The sequence below is a fragment of the Megalops cyprinoides genome, chromosome 10 (assembly GCF_013368585.1).
Source record: "Megalops cyprinoides isolate fMegCyp1 chromosome 10, fMegCyp1.pri, whole genome shotgun sequence".
In the NCBI taxonomy this organism is placed as follows: Eukaryota; Metazoa; Chordata; class Actinopteri; order Elopiformes; family Megalopidae; genus Megalops; species Megalops cyprinoides.
The window spans coordinates 17206751-17230762 of record NC_050592.1 but is presented as its reverse complement, the minus strand read 5'-3'; the positions used below and the strand labels follow the sequence as shown (position 1 = coordinate 17230762).

General features: G+C 38.6%; 1 protein-coding gene across 2 annotated transcripts in view; it reads right to left on the bottom strand.

Moving 5' to 3' along the window:
* Positions 1-12583, bottom strand: part of LOC118784293 (histone deacetylase 9-B-like) — a 53132-nt gene extending 40549 nt beyond the window's left edge. For both annotated transcript variants that reach the window (XM_036538453.1, XM_036538454.1), the window contains exons 1-3: positions 12528-12583; positions 11448-11523; positions 10999-11133 (exon numbers count right to left, since the gene is read on the bottom strand). In XM_036538453.1, coding sequence (XP_036394346.1) covers positions 10999-11133; positions 11448-11511 — 199 coding nt within the window. In that variant the 5' untranslated portion in view covers positions 11512-11523; positions 12528-12583. The remainder of the gene's footprint in view (positions 1-10998; positions 11134-11447; positions 11524-12527) is intronic.
* Between the last annotated feature and the right edge of the window lie 11429 nt (positions 12584-24012).

Here is a 24012-nt window from a genome sequence, read left to right as displayed (position 1 = left end):
GGAGGAAATTGTGTGTATGTGTGTGTGTGTGTGTATGTGTGTGTGTGTGTGTGTGTGTGTGTGTGTGTGTGTGTGTGTGTATGCGTGTGTGTGCGTGTGTGTGTTTGTGCACTTGTACCCAAACAGATGAAACATTAATAGGAAACCTTAAGACTTATGCTAAAGTATTCTTGACTAACACAAGCCTTTGCTGTATGTTCTAAAAATTATTATGGATGATGTATATACAGGGCCATGGCTCCTTTATTTACATTACATTATTGTCATTTAGCACATACTGTTATCCAGAGCAACTCACACAAGTGAACAAGTGTCAAATCCCTAGATTGACTTGTAAGTCCAAAGCAATATGTACAACTTAAGGACCATGCCAAATATATTGCTAACACATACCACAGACATGCAAGTAGACCTCCACATATCCACTGACATAAAGCTCTAGAGTATACTTCCACATATATAATTGCACATAAAAGGGACAAAAAAATCACAATTAGATTGGCATGAGTAGAGGTCAGGGTTGTTTTACAAGTAATTAAACAAATTAATTAAACAGATCAGTATTAAAGGAAGCACAGGAATGTCATGTGGGTAAACATCAGTGGGATGTGCTTTTGGCAGATCAAGACAGACTTCCTTGGCTCTGCTTGGCTTGATCAGGTGTTAATTTGTTAATAAGGCTATAATTACTTGATTAGTGATAATTAATGACAAAATACAAATGGCGTGACTTCAAAGTATGCTCTGCTATGCAATGCTTCAGCAACACTACTACCAAAAAAAATTTTTTTTCAATTGTACACATCATTGTAAACTGCATCTTTGCATGCAGCTCTGTGGAAGTCGTTACTTCACCTGCTGAAGGTCTCTGAACTTAAATGGTAGTCTTATTTGTCTACTGACACTATGTGTCTGGATGTCAGATGTCAGAGAACGCATTAATCAACTGTTAATTCTCACACTTTTGCTTTTTTTGCTTTCTCACACAAATTGCATTATCCGAGATATCATAAACATCAACACTTTGTGTGTGTGCCTTTATACTTTATACTTCGCATATACGTCCGTAGTCCCATAAGGTTATAATAAAGTTTAAAAATCCCAATCGCAGAACGGGACGTTGCGGACGTAACCGTATGTAGTGAAGCCAATGTTTCCCACACACAATACATGTATCCCATGTCTCATGGAAATAAAATGATTGCGCTGCCAGGCATATAATGGTACAGTACATAGTATACCATATACTGTATATAGTATGGTGTTCGTACAACGTCCAAATCACATAACGTCCTATTTGACTGATTTCATTTTCTTGATTGTTTACACTGGCATATGTTCCTAACTACTGTGTATCTGGACATTCTAAACACCCCAGCATTTGAATAGAGGCATTGAAACAGTACAATGTGACTGTTTCTAATACTCTCTCCTCAGCAGCTCAATAATATTTGTTGGTCAACCTCTTGGAGAGAAGTTCGTGGAAAGATAAACTATGCTCCATGTAGAAAAACAGATTCTGTGGTAAGAAATTACTTATTCTCCACTCAATAGAATTACATACAACTTAATAGTATCCTAGCAAGTGTAATATACAAAGAATAATCACAATTCTTCATCATTGCTGGTTGACTGTCTTGATTTGGGTGTACTGTCTGTGGGCCATTCTTGATTTCTGAATTACCTCTAGTACACTAAATATTTCATTCATTGGTTTTGCAAGTCACCTACTCAATAGCCGCAAACAACTACACGGTGGATACACTTACAATAGGAAGTCCACACTTCCTTGGCTGTTATTGTTCTGCAGGCTTGCCTTTGTGTGTTTCTTGTCTATTTTTCTTTTCTTGACTACGGTGAACACCATCTCTTCAGTGGTGTCTCAGACACAACAGTCAGACATAACAAAAATGAAACTGAGCTCTTCCTCTGCAGGTTCAAACAGCCCAAACAATGTCTACTGGAGGAAATCCTACAAAGACTATCACTCTCACAGACAGCAGTGTCTGCCACATGAAAACCTGATGTTTATTTCTTTATGGAACATCAAACGCTGAAGGACTGATATAGAACTTCTGAACATCTACTTACTATTTCCAGACTTGAAAAAATGATCAGAATGAGGACTGATGTACAAACATAAACATACCCACACACAAACACAAACACACACAAACACACACACACACACACACACACACACACACACACAAACACACACACACACACACACACACACACACACACACACACACACACACACACACACACAGGCGCACACACATATACACGGAGGCACACACACAGACACACATGCATACCATTTCACATCAGAATCCTCCAATCCCTTGAGACTATCCGTGTTTGGGAGTCTCCCTCTCCAAACACTCCCTTCTCTCTCTGAGGAAACACCATAATTCAGAGTTTAAACTTTTTTCTCATTCATGTGGGAGTACTCAGACATCAATTTTAATTGCATACATAACCCCCAACTTCCTATGTCTCCTGGGCAGCTGAGCCAAGGGTCAAAGGTCAGCCCACTTGTTCATCGAAAACACTTTGCGCCTGAAGTTATTACAGTGCGCCTGCATCCCTGGTGAACCCTTAGTGCTTGCTCGTCCTCCACTCCTGATGGCTCCAGGGCTCTCTCTCTCCCTCCATCCCACTTCCCTTACACCACAAGGGAAAATGGAGGCGTTTGTAGGGAAGTGTCTGCTCATGACAAATGAGGACAGAATAGGAATGGTGTCTACACAGAATACAGCTAATTGCTTCCATATTTTACACCAATAAATCAGTAATAGGTATCTACTACCAGGGACATTCATACATACAGTATACATACTTCACATAAACACATGCTTTCTGTCCTATCATTTCTCCTACGCCTTCTGCATTTAATGCCTACACCTTGATCACGCCGTTTTATTACAACAAATGAGAAAGATTACAGCAAAAACAACACTGACCACACATCATCATGTAGTCTTGGACAGGGGCTTCCATTCAATCTATCCACAAAGCAATCAGTCCACAAGTCCACTAAATGTTCTATAAAGAAGTCATTTAATTGCTCTTTGTCTCACATACATGTTAAAGAATCTTTGAACCAACATAAACATCTAATTAGAAAAACCTCTAAACAAGGCTTAGTCACAGATATTTCAATTTAAAATGTTTTTTTTTTTTTGCTTTAAGAGGAGAGACCATCCAGATAGCAGTCCCATTTGGCCTCAGACATCCCAAGGATTATTCACTCTATCCATCTTATCTCCGTTCAGCAGAAACCCAAGGCTTTGCTTTACGCTTAAAGCTTCAAGAGGCTGAATTATAACAACATATTTAGAAGGTGAAATTTACTCAATCAAATTTTAGAAAGCAACACCTACTAAAAGTGCATTTAAGGTAATGGTGGGCCTGCAGTGGAGCTCCATCAATAAAACTAAAAGCTAGAAACGAATCTTATATAGCTTCTGACCTAAATCATAGTAGGTGTCCTTCTTTCTCATTTTTAACCGATACCACTATGAGCAAAAAGATTTGTTTATCGAGGCCAAGAACTGTTATGCACATTAAAGATTTCTTTTTTTCCCCTAAAAACAGTTAAAATGACCTTCTGAATTTGCCACTTTCACAATGCAGACTTCAGATCAGGCACATTTCAAAATGAGTGAAATTACATGATCCTCTCTCTTAATGTCCGCTTCTTATCTCTTCCCTCCTGAGCTTCCCATTGTGACCTTTGCTTAACTCGGCATGGTCCCTCTTCAGTACTAAAGCTGGTCTATATTCACCTTTTCCCAGCCCTTTTCCTTCCCATGCTTCTCTCTCTCTTCAAGGTCTACTACAGGCAAGCTGTGTGAAAAATAGTCTGTGTTGTAATTGAGAATCCAGTATTGAGATTATACACTTATACCTTATGCCATGTTTACCCATGTCAATTAAATTAAATGACTTCTTCTGAGGTAATAAACACCATATCCTATATCCTTTGCTGGAAAGCTTTTGTAAGATACTTAGGTTTGTCCCAAATCAACTAAGGAAGCTAGTTTGACCTCTTTTTTGATTCTAGTCTGTTACAAATACATTTTGAGGGTGTGTTTCATTCTATCTGAGAAAGATCCGGATATTTATGATGGTTGGTCATGAAATTCAAAGACCTAAGTAAGCCGGGCAGTGGAGGCTTTGCTCCTGGATCTTATGCCTAAAACGCTTTTTGAGTGACATGATCCTCATGGACAGGCTGTGGACGTGTCTAAACTGTCTGCTCATTAGGGAACATCAGGCCAGATCCCTCTGCAAGAGCACTCCCTGGAGGCAGACCATGAACAACAAGTAAAAAGTGTCCCTTAGACAGGACCATGGTATGTGCCAAATCTTGATCATTACACATTACACATTACCCGCATAAGGGCTTTTTTACAAGGGTATGTGAACCTATGTTAATGAATTTGAGAAAATGGTCTAAACCTATTATTTTTAATTGTCATCTAATTAAGAACAGCTTAACACTGCCTGATACATTAATGAAGCCTCAAATCTTCACACATACAGATACAAACCTGCAAATGGTGTCTTAATGAACATAGACAATTAAGTAAATTGTCTTCTGTGATTGTAAATATAACACTATTTATTTGCTGGAAGCCTTATCCAGGGCTATCTTATATTTCTACACTTTTTCCATTGATACAGCTGGAAATTTTCCTGAAGCAGTCCAGGTTAAGTCCCTTGCTTAAGGGCACAACAGCAGTGCCCCTCCTGGGAATCCAACCTGCAATATTCTGGTTGCAAACCCTGCTCCTTAGGTGCCACAAGTACCTTCCTCAAGGGTACAACAGCATGATAACAATGCAACAAATCTGTGAGAGGAATTTGAATGTCAACCCCCACCCTGCCCAGCCTAGCCCAGTCACCTAGCTGTAACTCAAGGGACTGGTCATTTGTAACATTCCAAAGCGCTGTGATTGTTTATCTAGCACTCAGCTAAGCCCTCTGTCAAACGATACCTGCTGATGGATGGATAATTAGCTATGCCAAATTCCAGACACAAAGTGGGATTATCATTCTAAACTGCATTAGAATGAGGTGGGTTTTCTACATCAGCATGTTGTATTTTAAGAAGTCCAAACGCCTCCTCTTGCCATAATTATTACACAAAAAATATGCAACCAAACACACACACACACACACACACACAAAGAAGTGCACACTTGCGCACACACACACACACACACACACAGTGGTCTCCCACTGAGGTCATGGCATCCAGAGTGTCCATAAACCTTCCTTTTATCTCACATCCAGTTTTCCTCTACTTCTACACTTCTACACAGCCTCCACAATAACATTGGAGCTAGTCAGCATAATGTGGAATCACCCATTAATATGTAAAGCTGTCATGAGGGATGAGACTTGACTTTCTCTTCTAAAGGTGTGATTTGTGCATTTTAGTCTTGGCTAGTTGTTTTGATTCAGAGGGGCATTGAATCTGACTGCTGTAGTGTCTTGTCCTTAACTTTGAGTAATGAACTTATAATGATTAACTAAAGCAGGCATTACACGTTCTGTCTATGTACACTCTCTATTCACTGGATTTAAGGAAAAACATTGTGTCAGAATTGAAAAAAATGTACTGAGCTGGATTAAATGAAATACTGAACTGTATGACCTAAGTGGCATACTGCAACAGTTTTATATTAAAGCTTCTTCTGGTGGATTCTGCACATTTAAAAAATCAAAATTGGTAGAAATGTTAAAATTAAGTGTCTAAATTGAAACAACAATAAAAAATAAAGAAGGGAACGCTCATGATTTACTCTTCCTTGAAAAACACAATTCTTTGTCCTGACAATAAATGGGTTCATAATTAATTTTACACAAACTTTAAAATCTAAGCATACACACCCCATGAGAAAGTCTGTCTTTCAGATCTGCCCGGGGTGTGTCTAATCCCTGTGTAATTCCACTGTGGGTTTGTTCAGCAGATTTCACGCCAGGTGGGAAGGGGTGCCACTGTGCCCTCTTCTGTCCCATAACTCATGAGACGGGCTGTCTGGGGTGACAGGTTTCCTGTCAGATGAAAGGAGGCTGATAAAGAACTGCCCTGACATGTCCCCAGACCCAAAGGATAAAGGGATGGGTTAGTGTGACACCTTCATAGCTCTGAAGTGTCTCTGTTTATGCTATCAGTGCCCAAGAACCACTCCCATGGAGAAGAAAAAAATCTGCATTGTGACATCATCCACGACAGATAGAAGGTTCTGGAATTCTTTATGGAGGTCATCCATTGCTCACAAAGAATTTTTATACCTGAGATCAATGCCAAGATTTGAAGGTCTGAGGTCTGAGGGACAGGGGTGCAGGAACCCTGAGGGCATTTTAATTATTCACATCCTCTATTCTCATTTTTTTTTCTGTGTGGTATTGCCTTAATTATGTCCTGGTTGGAAATTGCTAAAGTTAACATTATAACACAAAATAAAGCTTTCATTTTAAACCTTTGGAAGCATTAATGTGTTTTATTTCATTTAAAATATTGCAAACAGAATCTACCTTTTGCACCACTACAAGAAGTAGTAGCTTTTAATTTCTCCTTATCCAGTTTATATATATATATATATATATATATATATATGTGCATATATGTGATGTTTTCCCTCTTTCTCCCACCCAGAGAGGCCATTCAGAGACATAAATGATTCATATGGCAGAATAAACTCCTACAGTAGTGACTGAAAAATAAGAGACAGTGGAAACAAATGGGGGTATGCTTCCTCCTGGGACTCCAGTCTAATGCCGGGTTTAATAAATGAACTGAGAACTGCAGATGAAGCCCACGGGGCTGCTCATATTTTAAGACTGAAGGAACCGCAGCAAGGTCCTCCTGGTCCACGTAGTGGGGAGTATCCACATTTTTCTAACAGATCTTTCATTCATTTAAGACAACAACAACAAAAAAAAACCTGACAAGACTGTGCTGTCTGCAGAATGTTGACCTTTTTACCCCTGCAAGCTACACAGGTAATCGGCTGGAAAGTGTATAGAGGCTGCTTCATAGAACTATCTGCTGGAACATGTTCTGCTTATTGTCAATTGTCCATAGCATTCAGAATATCCAGTACTTTGCGCTTGTGTTAAGAATTTCAAATGAAATGTATTTTAGGTGTAAGTACATAATCAAGTATTTTTTCTTGGTCACTGGTTCTGCCCTTGATGGTGCCCCCATGCAGAGGGAACTACACTTATATCTAGCAAGCCTCCATGGTGAAAGGCCAGGTAGCCCTCCGTGAGTACCCTCTAGTTGAAATGCTAATATAATTGCTTCATAAAATGAAGCAACATTATCGGTTGTCTAGTTTATCAGTGATTTTCTCTATCTCTGGCTTCCTTCCCACCATGCATAAATAACACTTATAAAATATAGAAAATATAGAATTCAAATAAATATATACATGTACATGGACATGTAGATAAAAATGAAGGTGTATACACAAAGCACATACTCTGTCCTCACTGTGTACAGCACAACGCAGGGCCTGTGTAGTCCAAAAGAGCTGTGTGAATAATATAATACACCTCTCAGACTTTGTACCTGCACACTGCCTACACAGAAGCTCCCCACACATCACTGTTTGGCAGCGAAAATAATGTTACTCAAGAGTGGGTTCATTTGTCTCCATCCCAAGCTGGTGTGCTCATTTCAGCTTTTTCGGGGGGAAAAAAGTGGGACCACACACCTGCCCCCTAGTGGATGTGGAGAAATACCTTCCTTTGAGCATTGCAGTGACACAGGGTAGCGCATTCACAGTATGTGATAAATTACATGTGATCAGCATTGTAATGTCTGAAAACAATCCATGAATGCAAGCCGTGATGACCAAGTAGTGCACTTAACATGTCATACTGGTCGATTGCAACAGTGTCAGCCTTTACTTGCAACAACAATGTATTCAGTTGGGTGAGGTCTACGGGACAAACCGCCATTACATATTTAAACAGACAACATTAATAGCAGGGTGCTGATGTCACTGATGGAGTCAGATAATTGTACTATTCAGAACAGTCAGAGAGAAGCTGGGTGTGTACACCATACAGAATGCTCCAAAGTAAAAAAAAAAAACAAAACAAAGACTCCACACTCCACGTTGTCATCATAGAACAAACAGGTGTGCACAGTGCACACCTCTGCTCTTCAAGTAAACAGCTAGGGGCAGAGAGAAATGCTGCTTGGGAGTCTCTCGTTGACAACAGAAAAACCAAGACACAAGTGATGTTGATGTACACAGTCAGGGCTTTGTTGTTTGTGGGCAAAACAACAGCCTCCAGGACAAACAGAGAAGCAAGCACTGATTATGAGGCCAAGCGCAGCAAAGGATTCAATGAGGAAAAATAATAATGATTATGATGGTGTTAGTGAAATGAACAAGAGTAACGAGGTAGGGTTTCCCTCATTCTTTCTCACCCTGACATAATTTCAGTGGAAGTTCCATTTAAATCCAGGGCAAACAAGGGTTAACAGTGTTTACAGAGCCAGATAACCTCCCCACCACCATTACCCAGCGAATCACAGCTCCCCTGACCCCAAACCCCTCCCTCACACAGCTGTGGTCTGTCCTAAGCACTCCCCCAGAGTTCTAGTGCTGGGCAACTTGTGCTTAAGGCAGTGAGAGTTTTGTTATGTTACAAAAGTATGTGCCTCGTGGCTTTGCTCTTAAAATGACTGGGAAGTTGTTGGATGGTCCATGTCCACTAGAGGGCAAAAAAGCACAGCCTGACTTCATACATGAAACTCAGGTACAGCATTTGCTATAACACTTGCGAAAAAGCAGTTCACCACTGCAACCAGTGATATTTCTCATTGTTATTTTATTATATTATCTATTATCACTTTTTGCTTTTATGTGGTCATCTGTATGAAAAAGAAAATTCACACTTAAGCCAGTCTTTTCATCCAAATGCAACCCACTCTCTCTCATCTAGTGCCTTATATTATATATATACTGTATATTTTTTTTTTTTTTTTTGCACAGACATCATGAAGGCCTTTTTGAAATATGCTCTTTAAATGAGCTGATCAAGAAGAACAACACTACACCATAACCAGACCTCTTGGCATGTCACAACAGGATCTTTCCTATGCTTTTTTATCAAATATTATTTTGTCAACTAATGATTTTGCCGTAACAGAAATTGCTTTTTGCTGACACCATTCACTTTACACCGCAATTGAATGAAAGGGAATTATGGAATGGGCAATAGTAAATGACTGTGCAAAATATGGATTGAAACTTGTTTTGAAAATCGGATAAATGGAATACATAGGTGCAGCTGAGGAAAAAAACACACCCCAATCTAACACATCTGAGGGGATCATTATGACAGGACTATAGGAGTATACTTTCTAGTGGTCTACTGAACTGCACAAAATACCAGAATTTTCAGTGTGTCATTGCTGGAGTCTCAGGCCAAATGCCACTTTTAGAGAAAAGGGAAGAGTGTCATGCACTTGTGAATATCTCTATTGCGAAACATGTTTTAAATTCAGCAAAATTACTGGAATGTCACAGCTTCTCTTCAGTGATGTTGAATACTTGGATGCTAAAGCACCCAACCCATTTCCTGATTGTACCATGTGTATAGTAGTCTGTGCCCAGGTTTTCAGTTAAACTATTGTGGGCAAACCTGCTTGAGCAGAAATGCTACTGTTTTGGTCTTATTTTATTTATAATCAAATCTAAGCATTTTATGTTAGCATAACCACGTCGATACTCCATATGCTTTCTGTATGCATTTTGTATGCTTGTGAATACATGACATGAGATATATTTCTTTCACAACTGTAACCCGAAGTTAACCTTAAATTTATTTATTTAACAGAGAATGCAGTTGATCTGCCTTCAGACATCTTTTAAATGATAAAAAAAAACATTTTACCATATTATTACCACAGATTGTAATTTCTGAAGTGATTATATTTAGATTAGAAGGAACTGAAGTATTTAAAAAAAAGCCTTTTCATACAGTGAACAGTACAGTGGGACTCCAGTCAGAGGTAATCTGTCTTTGTAATCACATTTAAGTACGAACAAAAGCTGATGTATTGAGAATCCTCAATAAAATGCTCTGATTTTTAGCTGTCACATATGTGCATACAGAGGATCTTCTTCCGTAAAGCGTGATTGTGAAGCGATAAGGGGGTTTGCTCAAACCACAGTCCGACTCATTTCTGCTTCTCGCCCCCTGGGTGTGTGAGAAACAGGACTTGCTCAAACATGCATTCTCACTTCATTTTCACCAAAATTCCCTGCTCAATGATGAAAAAAAAGGAAGTTCCTAAAGGTCGTTTTTATATAAACAACATAAATTTGGAAAGGTTTGGCTCCAATCGTAGCATTTCCTCTTTTTTAACTTAAGACTTCCTCTTCCAATTCAACAGGCAGGTTTCACTTGTACCACAGAATGAGCACAGAGTGACCATAGTCCTCTAAAGCTAAGATGGCTGATTAAACCATTCGATATGACTTGTGTACCAGTAGGTATGGACCAGTCCAAAAAACAAATAGCTATGCGTTACATCAATCTAGCCCAACAATCAAGCTTTTTTTTTTGCTTTTCCATACTTGTGTGATCAAAATTCTCTGTAATTATCTGTAGAGCAACCAGTGAAGCCATTTCTTTTGGCTGACATTGGCAAAAAATCATACTGCATTACAATATGTTAACAAGTTCAGAGGCTGGCATACCTAACAAATACATCATGCAAAGAGTTAAATTGAGTGTGGAATCAGCATATTTTAAGGACTGTCATCAGCAGGATTTGAAGCATGAATTTCATTGCAGCCCTAATAAAAAAATAAAATCCTAACAAGCAATGGTGCCTCATTATTCTCCCTGTGTTCCATTGGTATTAGAAAACTTCACTGATATGATCAACATCCACCTTGGTGAACATATCAACTGTAACAAACAGATGGGCTGAGATGCTGAGGGACTTACCATAGCCCCAGTGGGAGTACCGCAGTGTGGCTGGGGGGTAAGGCATGGGGTCTGTGTCTACACTCCTGTGCGCTGGCCAGTGATAATGTGATCTCAGGGGAGGAACATCTGCATTTTGGACCAATCTTCTGCTCTCTAAAATGGCCACAGCAAAACTACAAATTTACTCTCTGAAAAAAAAATGCCAGATGCAATAAACGTAAAATAAATAAATGACTGTTGAGACAAATTGCAGACGCTGTGGCAATGTCATGTTCTAACTAAATGTACGCCTTTGAGTCTTTTATTTTGATCTCAGAATAGTATATAGCCTTTGTACTTAGGCTATAGTGTGAAATTTCCAAGTACTATTTATGGAAGTGTAAGCAAATCTTTATTAACAATAGGGCTTAAACCAGTACAGCTTATGTTATAATTGTGCTTTAATATCATTTTTGAATGCAGTGTACCTTGGGTCATATTCATAGTTGCCAAGCCAGAGATGGCCAAGAGTGGGCCATCCAAGCTATCCATCCATGTTTCACCCTAAAGGCATGTAAAAACAATATATCTATATATATCTGACAAGTGGCTGATGTTTCACGGGCTTCAGTTGTGATCAATTGTTCCTCATTTCTCCTACTGCTGATAGATCGTGTGATTTTCATTTTGGCTGAAAAAGCACAACTGGCCTCTCATAAGATCCTCAGTGATTCTTTTCACTATGAATCAGCATTTTTGGATGAACACGTGTAAATAAGTGAATGGTAAATAGTGAATGATTAGTTTTCCGTTAATTACTTATATTCTTCCCCAGTGCAGTCAGTATTCTACACTGTAGTGCATTTTATCACATATAAAGGGTATAAACATTTTTACAATACATATTTAGCAACATTTTCAAGTTTATTTTTACTTATTCATGATTACTGATTTTTTTTTCTAATTTTTTCCTGGTTAATCAGAAGGGTGTTCTTAAGCACTTTTGCTGTTATTGTGCAACACCATACATAAATCTGAATGCGCATGAAATTGATAAATTAAGAATAAAGGACAACTCATAGAGTAAAGCAAATGAGAGAAAATAACTGCTTAATCCGAATGACTCTATTCACTAAGAAATGTTGTATCATGCCTCACAGGAGGAAACAAATTTGACTGACCTTCATCTTTAAGTGGCAGTAAGATTTAATTGGGGTTTTTAGAATCACACATAGTGACAGCTAAGCTCATAGTCATTGAAAGACCACATATGATCACAAACAGACTGGACACAGGCCAGAAAAGCTGAATACCTTTTGCTTTTATGTTCATATACATTCCATATATGTGTTCTAATACATCATTATTTCAAAATCAGTTTTGCTCATTTTATCACACGTTTGGTGTGGCCTATAACTTCTTTTGAGCACGTATATATTTTGCCAATACTTTGATTTTTTGAAAGGTTTGTACAACATGCATAAAAAGGGGAGAAAACAATAAAAATATTGGTGAAACTGAAAACAGCAAAGAGTCAATTAGATATTTAATGAATCTGTCTAACTCACCGGCCCTGATCTTCATGATGCTCTCCAACTGAGATAAATCTTCTGTTAGCTGTCTGAGTATGCTCAAACATGTGCCCGCACACACACGCACACACACACACGCACACACACACACACACACACACACACACACACACAGGATTGATACAATTGGAGGAAGTGGTCGGCCCACGTGGCTATGTGCTCTGACCAAGCATCTGACTTTTCAGTACAATAAAAATCACAGACGACTTCCTTTTTTACAGTGAGGAGTTTATTTGTCTCCTTACAAACCAGCAGTGGCTGGATGAGTTCACGGAGCGATGCCTACTCCCAGCCCAGCCTCAAAGTGAAAACTGGGAGAACGAAGGATCCAAAACGTTAACCTCCTCAGCTTCATGCCATTAACAGATCAAGACACACATCTGTTGCTCCTCAAAAACCATCCAGTATATTACAAACATTTCTGAGATGTTTACAACAATGAAGAATTCCAAGCTTATACTCATTTCCCCAATGTGTGAATGTATTGTCCTTCGGCAGTAACTAGATGAAGCAGCTGTAGAAACTGTAGAATTTCCTCATTCACTGACTCTCTGGCTTACTGACTGACTGTTTGTCCCAGAGTAACATTTTACCCCTAGTTCTTCACTGCTTCTTCAGTTTTTTAGTGTAACATGGTCATCAACCAATTTAGTTACTGCATTTCTTTAAGATACCAGTTATAACCTATGCTAATGCTTTGCTTTGTGATTCTTGATTATGAAAATTCATTGATATATTCACAAAACTTTCTGAGACCATCAATTAGGTTGTAGAATGCCACAAAAGTATCGAAAGGGCTGAACATTGACCCCTCTCTGCAATGCAAGACTTCAGAACATGTACAGAAATCAAGAATGAATAGAAAACAGAGAGAATACATGTGCTCATAGACTGATCACAGTTTTTAAGCTACACAGCAGACTGTTGATGGAAAGTGAACATAACAAAGTGATATATTTTAAGGGTCTAATGTCATATCATGTGGAAACTGCTAACGGTGGCATTTCTGCAACTCCACATTTTCCATATCTTAACCTTTCAATAAACTTTAATAAGGGGCATATGGTCAACACTGCCAAAAAGAGTGTGACTCAAACGTCACTCACCAGCTGAATATTATCTTTGGTCTTATGCCTAATGTTAAAATTGCAGATAAGCATGTGTGTGTTCTCTTCCACCATCCACCCACTCAAAAGATACTCCTGACCTTAAAGGACATCTGACCTGGCTGTCTGAAAATCGCAGAATCAGAGAAAGTGCTTGGTTTAGCTGTACTTGTATAAAACCATCTCCTTGGCGTCTGTTTAGTCCCCCCAGCCATTATTTTGACTTTATACGTTTTGTTGTTGTCTTTGAGAGATCTTAAAATTACTGCTGAACTCCAGTTTAATACATTTGATACACGCTGTTAAAACTACTGTGATGATCCAGAAGTGATGGTTCAGAAAAATATTCTTAATAAAACACTCTTTTGCATGTTGTGGGTGCTATGGGAAATAGACAACAGTGTTTATGTATTTCATGTGTGTCAGCTGCGAAGGATTCGGCATGACAAATGAAGTCAATCTGGAATATTCTTGATGGCAAATCCTGGCTGCATGCTGCCCTTGAGGGCCTGGATTACTAAATATAGCATTTAAGATGGAGTGGGGGCATCGTGGCTGAGGGCCCACAGTGGGATTAAGATCCCATCTGCTGAAATGCTGTCTTTTCACTTCAGTGTGTGTGTGTGTGTGTGTGTTTGCCCTGCTGCTATTTATAACCCCCAAACAATGGCTCCTGAAATTAAAGTGTTATGCTTTACAGTTTCGTGAGCATTTATTTTTAACTGACGGTGCAATGACATACTGTAATCTGTTTAAAGCTTCCAGGTGAGAAAATTACCAAATTTTCACTCTATTATGTTTCTTTTTTCCTGTAATAATCATGAAGTTATTTCACATTTGTTACCATAAAATCTATTATAGTCATATAAATTAAGACACAGTCATTTTCCCAGCATATTTTTATGATTTAATAAGCAAAAGATATGTCACCTACACTGATATGCAAACATGGTTTAGTTTAATAGAGATAAACATTAGAAGAAGTTAACCTGAGTTAAAGCTTCATTACTTCCTCTCCAGAATTGGTTGTTAGCGATGAGGCCTGGCCAGACTTGGAAACAGAAGCCTAGCAACCTCAAGCACCACACAACTCATGCTCTCCAGCATGATCGTATATATCCCTGACAACTATACAATGTCTATTACCCAAGTCAAAGTGTAGCATGTTTTAAGAGAAAGGAACAGTTGCTTAATTTTGTAATTAAATACATCAAAACAAGCATGTTACAGCCAATTTGAATCCAGGACTGTGGTAAAATTGTAACAGAATTATGCCTTTGTTACAGACATAATTTGCTTTACATTTGCAAAGCCAGTTTCATAACATTTAAAGATGAAACTCAGCATTAAGCAACACATATTCCACACTGCATAAAGTAAATGCCACATTGTTGTGAAAAAAGGAAAGCCCATTTTGCTTTTCACATGGAATATGTTAAAGGATGGCATCGATCTGACATGTCCTTGAAAAACTTGTGACCTCCAATCGATGCAAGGAGGGTTTATGAGAGACAGTGAATATGCAACATTTACACATTTGAGCATGAATTCAGGTCTTTAAAGATCATGTGTCCACTGTGCTAAAGACTACTCCACACCAGTGAGCAGTTTCTTGTTCTACACACCGCAAACAGACACGGCAGTGCATTCAAACCCTACACACATTGAAAGACCAATTTGTAGGCCTCTAAACTTAAATCCTAACATTTGCTCTCACAAAAAACCATGAGCATCTCAGTAGAGAACCTACTGTACTTATGAAATGTATTTGTCTATATTTCTCAGGTATTAATAACAGCATATGCCAGAATCTTGTCTATAATGTCTATAAAATTAATGCCTGTGGAGAACACATATACAAACACTCATGTCAGCCAGTAAAGTATCTCACCAGTGTATCTCAGAGATCATCTGTTAAGAGGCATTAGAAAGAAGATGCTATACGAATACAGAGCATTATTGTCTGTGTTACACATTATACACCATGCCAGCCAGCTACATTGCTTACATGTTCTTTTCATGTGTCTTATGTTCCATTCCATTCCATTCTTATTGTTCCTTTACTTCATCTGTCCACACCTGTGCACCAGCACAGTTTGAGCAACATGAGAAAAGTCTTCTTTTATGAATAATATAAAAGTATCTTTTATCATCTTCGCTTTTGAATTTTCTGGTATTTAGGAAGAGGAATGTCATCATGATATATATTTAAGCATGATATATATTTATGCTTGGCGAATGTTTGATTCATTTTGCACACCCATAAAGAGGTCCGTGGAGAAGGCCTGGGATATTTCCGTTCCCATGTTCTCCTTTGGGTGAAAATTATGTGGAACGAAAACCATGAGGTGGTGAAAAAGTTGTTCACTGAGGGATTCCAGAGAACATTTCAATTCCCTCTCCTTGACAAGTAGCAACATGAACTTGTCTTTAAGGAGGAAATTCACATTTAAACTTTTCTTAATGAAGGGGTCTCCAGCTTGAAGACTTGTCTACTTTCCTTTCCTTTAATCGACAACAAAATACTTCAACAACTCTAATATATCAGCTAACAATCAGCTACAATATAAATGCACCACGAAACGTACAATCAAAAGGAGATACAAAATAAATCCTCGTTAGCATTACTAGCTCCTACTAATAGGACATGCCAGCCATGTACTCTCTTTTGGATCTACTTTTGTCAAAAGCTGATCCATTGGAGTTCCATCTAAATACTGCAATGGCTGCTGTGTAACAACTGAAGTACCACAACCCAAAAAAAATGTCAAGCAATTGTGTTTTTACCATTTTTTGTTTAATAGATGTCTTTATCCAGGGTGAGCCACAAAAATGACATTTTATATGCTAAACTTCTACAGAGCTGCATAATTGCCAAAACTGTTCAGGGTAAGTATCTCGCTGTAGGCAATGGTCAAACCAGGAAACGAATATCCAACTTAAAATTACAAGTGCAAGTACAACTTTAACCAGCCCAACAGACTGTCGTCCCTTATGTCACCTATTTTGGATGAAACCTGCCCCTCCAGCTACCTGAAGAGAGAACAGGCATCTGTTGCACTAAACCTGCCAAGAACAAGACTGTATAAAACCAGATATTCTGTACTGTGTTAACTTTCAAAGGACTGAACAAGGTTATTCTGTCAAAACTGTACAGGAGATAAAGATTCAGGTCAGAAATATAATATCAGAAAATATTATCAAATATTATCACCATTATACTCTTTTCATCTGCTATTAACAAAGTGCATGAAAATTATATTCACTTCATATATATCTTGTTCTGTTGTGAGTAATAACATACCTTACAGTGATTTCATGAGCACTGAACACCAGTAGATAGAATACATGCTGTAACAGATACATGATAATGAAAGAACTGACTCTAATGAGCAAACCGTATTGTCCATGTAATGGGTTATCTTTCTGTAGAAAGCAAAAGACACCATGGGTACACCATTTGGAGCCCTTAGGTTTGGAGGAGATAAATAAGAGTCTGTGACATGCCCTAAGAACAGAACAACTTGTTTTGTACACTGTCCTCCACATGATTCTCAAATGATTTACCCAATACACATCCCTGAGATGAAGCATGTGTGTCTTTTTGATGTTGATAATATTTCCATGAAAACATATACAGTACCTGATGACAATAATGAGGATTATTATGATAAGAATGGTGATGATTATGATAACAATGAAGATGATGATGATCATAAGTTTTACAACAATGGTGAAAGCCAGAGGTGGACTGGTAATCTGGCATACCGGGCATTTTCCCAGTGGGCCGACCCACCTTGTTGGCTGATATAATTTAATTTATAGTTTATAATAACAACAAAAATATTTGGCCAACGACCGGCCCATAAAGCAGCGACAGCGGTCCATTGGTTCATTTTCTATACTGACACTGGGCTGGCCCAATCACATCTCTTACTAGACCCCACCCCTCCCCCTCTGTCCTCTCTGTTTCTTGTGCCAGATGCCGTGGCTCAGAGCCAAAAATCTGTGGATGGATGAGGGCGTCAATATGGATAAACAAAAGCGCAAGGGGGGTGCGGAGAAGTTGCGAGCCAAAAAAAATTAAAAGAGCACATTGTCTATCTAGAAGTCCTACGCTTCAAGAATATAGGACTATATAACCAAAATTGATACTCCTCCTCTCATTCTTTTTAAGGTTGCCTTGTTTGAGGAGGAGATCTTTGCTGTCCATTGGTGTGGAGTTCACAGGCAACATTTTGACTTATTGTTTACTTTATACATGCTTGTGTACTTAAATTTTATTAAATAATTTGAAATGATACTTTTGACTTCTAGCAGAGCTTTTTCTTTGATAATTACTTGTATTTATTTGAGTATGGAGATTGTGTACTCCACGGCCACCTTTGATCACCAAGGAGTCAGTCAAGAGCGAGTGAGTACACTGGTCCACTTGCACTGGTACACTTGTCCACAGCGCCTACTACTCAGCTTTGTAGTGGTTTGGGCGAATAGTACAGTAGGTACGCATATCTAAGGGGACCGCAAGGATGGTGTACCGGTGGGTGGTGTCCGACCGATTGTGGTGGGCCGTTTAGGCCAAAAATGCCAGGGCCAATTTTTTGTCCCAGTCCAGCCCTGGTGAAAGCTAATGGTGAATATGATTATTATGATGATAATTATATAGGTGATTAGAGCATTGACAGAGACGGTTATGATGATGACAGCAATGATGTAAATAATTATGATCACGAAGATAATGTGTCATGGTTCATAACAGTTTATTTACAAAAGCATTACACTTCTGATGAATCTACATGCATGCACACATTGGGCATCAAACCAATGTGTGCAGACTTGATGTGGTACAAGAGCACACATACCTGAGTGTGTGGGAGAGCTCATGATGCCAGCAGCAGTGTCACCAATGAGGGATCAGACTTCGCTCTTCAGTTCTGGACCCAGTTCTTCAGCACTCCAATGTCCTGCTCCCAAGCCTCTTGGAGGGCCACAGGCTGTTCACAGCAGCTCACACCTGCTGATGCATACAGCTACTGTGAGGCTACCCATCCACTGAGCATCCTAGCACTTATGCAGCAGAGCTCAAAGGAATTTGTGAGTCACTTGGAGAAGGTGATGTCACCCCCCTAGAGTCATGATAAAGCTGGGCAAGAGTTTGATTGGATCTCTCAGCTGGGGAAATGGGTCTTCTGGGTTGGTATGCTATGTGTGTCTCTTGTCAGGCTTGTGGGATGTGTGAAGATTGGACTCTCATCTCTGACCACAGCGGTTACACACACTAAGCTCCATATCATAACCAAGAGTGTCAATTACATTACATTTTGTATCTCCTTTACTGACAGCCTTTCAATGTTACACAAGAGATTCAAACTTTCAACCTTCTGGTTGAAAACTAAGCTACCTAACCAATACTACACACTGCAGCCTACTGTATCCCATACCAGACACCTGTATCCCACCGACAGACATTGACATCATTGTCGTTTAGGCGAATGTAGCACTGTGACAGGCAGGCAAACACTAATGAAGTATCATCTAAGACCACGTGGAAGACAGGACTGCACAACTGCCTACAGATCCACCTAAATTTATCATCTCCACCATAGTGCATCTCAGAATCTCACAGAACCTCTCTTTATCTATATGTTTACACAGCACGACCTAGGTAACAGAATCACAAGAGTTATGCAACTGCAAGAAAAAATGTTATTTTGGAGATGTGATTAATCTTCACAGTCATAGGAGGGCATGTTTCGAATTTCACAGCATAGCTCCCTCGCCTGCTAATTTATGAAGCGCAAATTAGAAGAGAAATGACAGCATAACTGACTGCGGCATTAATTACTCTTCAAATGATGAGTTTTTTTAAATAATCTACACTGGAAATACCCTATACAAGGAAAAATGGCAACAAAACTCTTATACCCTGCAAAATGGATGCAAATTAGGAACACATCTTTATGCTCTTTAATGCCAAACTAAAAGAGAGTTTTGGAATTCAGACTCAAGTTTCATAAGCACTACACTGACAGCAGGAGGGTAAATTGTGCCAAAAATGCAAATGGCACAAGGCAAATAAGAATGAGAAAAGGCAAACGTAAATGAGAAAAGTAAATCTGAACTGAAAATCGATCAAACGATCATGAGAAGAAGCAAGTACTAACGACAAAATTAAAATGATACTGAGAAAGGAAAGAAAATGAAAGGGAAATGCAAACAAGAAGAAAGACAAACATATTTGCATGCAGTTTTTCTCTTATGCCTCGTCTTTTTTCAGTTTTGAATCTTCATTTCTTGTTGCGTTGACAATCACATCTTACATAGTTTTCCTCTCCACCTTTCCTCTTCTGTCACTCAAAATCAGTTCTCATCATGTCAATGTTTTATTCCATCTAAGAAATTCAACTAATCCATTCATATACAAAATGCAAATTTCTTATTCTGGACCAATAGGATGAATCCTGTAGCTACCATGTCAATGTCACTGAATCCTCATAATGGGAAACCTCTAACAAGAACAAAATAATACGTAGTGGTACACTGCCTACTGAATTCAAAGTTCACCTGATACCGCTGTCAAAATGAGACGGGAACTTCACATTTTCATTCGCACCATTGTACCTCCATTAACTGCTGTTAGGCTACATATAAATCATGCATACTTTCTGTACAAACCGCTCCATTCAGTACAGCAATACATTCATCTACACGCACCCTGATAACCGCCTTAAAACATGGGTATTGACATAATTCTCCAGCTTCTACTGCCCTCTCCTGACATGATGTTTCAAAAATCGACTGATGATGGAATAACCAACACACCCTTGTCCAATACAGTAAGAACACAAACCGGGGTCGGTGGCTATCATCAATGTTCTTATCGACTGTATATTGAATTAGGTTTGTTAGGCAGAGGGAAACTACCAAACTACCAAGGCAAAGGCAGCAGATACGACGGTTTTACAGAGTGAACAATTAAATTCATGCTTCTATTCTGTACTGACACAACAATACAATACATACTTGCACACGAAAGCACACGAAATGACAGCAGCTGGTAACTATCTCGCTCTCTCTCTCTCTCTCTCTGTCTATATATATATATATATATATATATATATATATATATATATATAACTTGTTTTGAGGTGAAGTGAAGAAGCTTCACAGATTACAACCTGTACAAGAAACCCAATTGATACATCGGGCACGTCTCCTGAGATCACTTGTTTGCAAGATGTGATGTTCATCGATTCTATTTATAGCGCAGCAACAGCGTTGGACCTTTTCTGCAGAACTCCGGAACGAAAAAAAAATCCATTCACATGGAATTATAGCTGTCTAGCAAGATAGACAGACGTATTATTATTTCTCGCGTTGAGTGGCAATGTAATAAAACTAAACACGTGAAAAATATTGATTAAATGTATCATAAAATGATAACATTATTGTCATGTCATTCCTATTTGCTAGAACTTCTCCTTACCGACATATCCCTTTACATTAACCAGCTGTAACGTTCCAACTATTGATCCGTATGCATCATAACGCTGTTGATTTGTGTCCGTTCTATGCCTAATCTAAGGTACCAACGTTACTAATAATAAACGCGGTTTCCATAATATAAATTAGCTCGGCAACGTACATGTTTGATAAAATTCATGTTGGCAATTGCTCCTACTTTCAAAATCTAGAATTGTGTGAGTTTTCTCCGATGTCAAATCATAAACGTGTATGAACTGAAAAATAATAATCACTAATTTCGTCGTCTACAAAGATTTTTAGTTTCCTTTCCTTGCTATACAGTATCTGTTCTCGTGTTGAAAGGTAGCACAGGTTATTTAATGCGAACGCTGAATGGCTATGATTCAACTGACAGTACAGCAACATCAAAAAGGGGGTGTTTATAATCATATTACACATTTTGTGTACTAAAAGTGAAAAGAAAACCATCTCAGTCAGCTTTAAACAAACTAAAAAGTCACTGATGAAAGGTTGAAAATGCAGGTGGCAAGCATCAACATGCGTCTGCGCTCATATTTACAAGCGTCTTTTTTAAGCTAGTTATGAAAAAGACACTTATATCATCTTACCTTGTGTACACACAGAGGGAGGGAGGCTCCAGAATGCACCTTAAATTTCTATTTTTCCTGTGGTGCACACCGCCATCCTGAAGTGCGAGATGGAGAAGGGTTGAGGAGCACTGTATTTTCAAACTGCAGCGCCTAGGAGATGCGATCGGTGCCTGTGGCGAAACGAGTAGGATTTACTAAAAATAGCATCTCAGCAGAGAGCAGGAAAGACCGCCAGAGCCAACAATCAGGACTGTTTACACAATAAGGCCAAGTAAGACACGGCAACAGGCGCTCGTTTCAGTTTAATATGCTTAATATGCTACACAGTGAAATATAATACATTATCACGAGGTAAAACTGAGGCTTGAAATTCTAGGTGTACAGATTATAATTAGGGAACAAAGTGCCATAGGGCAGGCGTCCTACTGAGTCTGTACTTCTGGACTAGAAGCACACATTTAGTTTTAATGGTCACTAAAATAATTGCTGCTTTAAGCAGTAGGAGCTTATAGTAGCTACCAGTTTTATAGTAAAAGGAGCGATTGCCATTCATGTTAAGCTATCTTTGTTCAGTTTGCATGTTTTATCAAAAACATACTAATATTTTTTGCTTTGTAGCGGGTGCATAAACGAGTCCACAGGAACCACAGTGGCTCTGCGCCACAGGGGCTGACGTCCACAATGATTTAAGTACAGTATTCCACTCCACAACAGGATGTAGTTCAGACAATGTAACTAGGGAAGGCTAACTTCATTTACACCTGTTCCAGGTATTTTCTATCTTTGACAACAGATATGATATTAGCTTGTCCACCCCTATTTAAAACCCACCCATTAAGTGTCAGTTTGTTGTTCTCCTCTAGAATCCAATGTTAAGGATATTTGGCTAGCTGTAATTTTTTAGATAGCTGTAACTTTAGTCAAGGGTTCTTCTGTGTGAAACAGGACCAGTTTTGGTATGAGCCTCTCAGTTTTGGCTCCGGTTGGCTGCTACATTCCAGGTTGAGACTCTAACATAGGCAAAACATCTGCTTTTATTTGTAATTTTTAAATGGGGTTAAGTGAGGCAGTCATTGTTCACTATTTTTATGCCATATGTCCTTTAAAATATTGTTTTTCATGTTATATTAAAAGCTCTTGGTGTGCTCTGGTATATTTGCAGCCTTTGAAGTATCTTGAGAACTGAAGTACACTGATCTCATTTTTCAATTCCCAAAACATGAGGATGAATATTTTTAAAATCCTGTCATTGTTTTTATTTACATTATAGTATGTCATCTCACAAATTGTATTGTTTGAGCAATTTCAGAGTGTAGTCTTTTGTAATTTTATAGATAGTAACACTGTATATATATATGACATAATATTGGGGCTATCAAGATTAGGCCTATTTTTTTGGCTTTTTGGTTATAAGCTCTGTTCCTGAGCCACTTCACCACTCTGCTGCCAGTGGCAGATGCTCCCTATTGATGCTGAAGGTTCTATTATTTGTCAAGACTTGGTTCTAAGAGAATATAATCCACTCTTGGATATGATTTTCCATGTCATTCTATTTCAACAAAGCATCTGATATCTTGAAAAGTGGCTTGATATGTAATATGCTCTGTGATGTTGCTTGCTCCCTGGATTACTGTAAGACACTTAAAGAGAGGGGTTGACTATATTTTAAATAGATTGGTATAAATAAGGTAGCATTTGGTATGAGGTACTTATGTGGAATAACCTCCGGTAAATGTTGAATGTGTGTAAAAATATGCAGAGAAAAGACAGAATGAAAGTTGTTGTTCTCTCTATATCCCAGTTCAGCAGCTAAGGATATGGAGGTGATGACAGGTAAAACAAAGGCTTCCTTTACAGGAACACTGGGTATTTTTAGAAAATAGTAATGACTCATGTTTACTGTTTCACAGTTAGTGCAGGGCCTAATGTAGATAGACAGATACTAGACAGATAGACAGATAATTGATGTTATTATTTTAATTAAATTAAATTCTACATATGGGTTAAATGGTTATGTCCATGCAGTCTGCCTGCTTGAAACTGTATCCTTTTTTCTCCTGTGGCATTACCCAAGAGCAACCGAACCAACTAAGCCTACATAACACTGGTGAAACACTAGACATTTCCATCAAAATCAGCAAACAGAACAAAGTAATGTTTGAGTATATGCAAAAATTAATATTTCTTTGGTAAAACTTACATTTCCTTACTGTTGTATGTCACAGTATGTCCTTATACTTAAGGCTTGATGGTGCTTTGTTGATCTAGACTAGAGCAAGT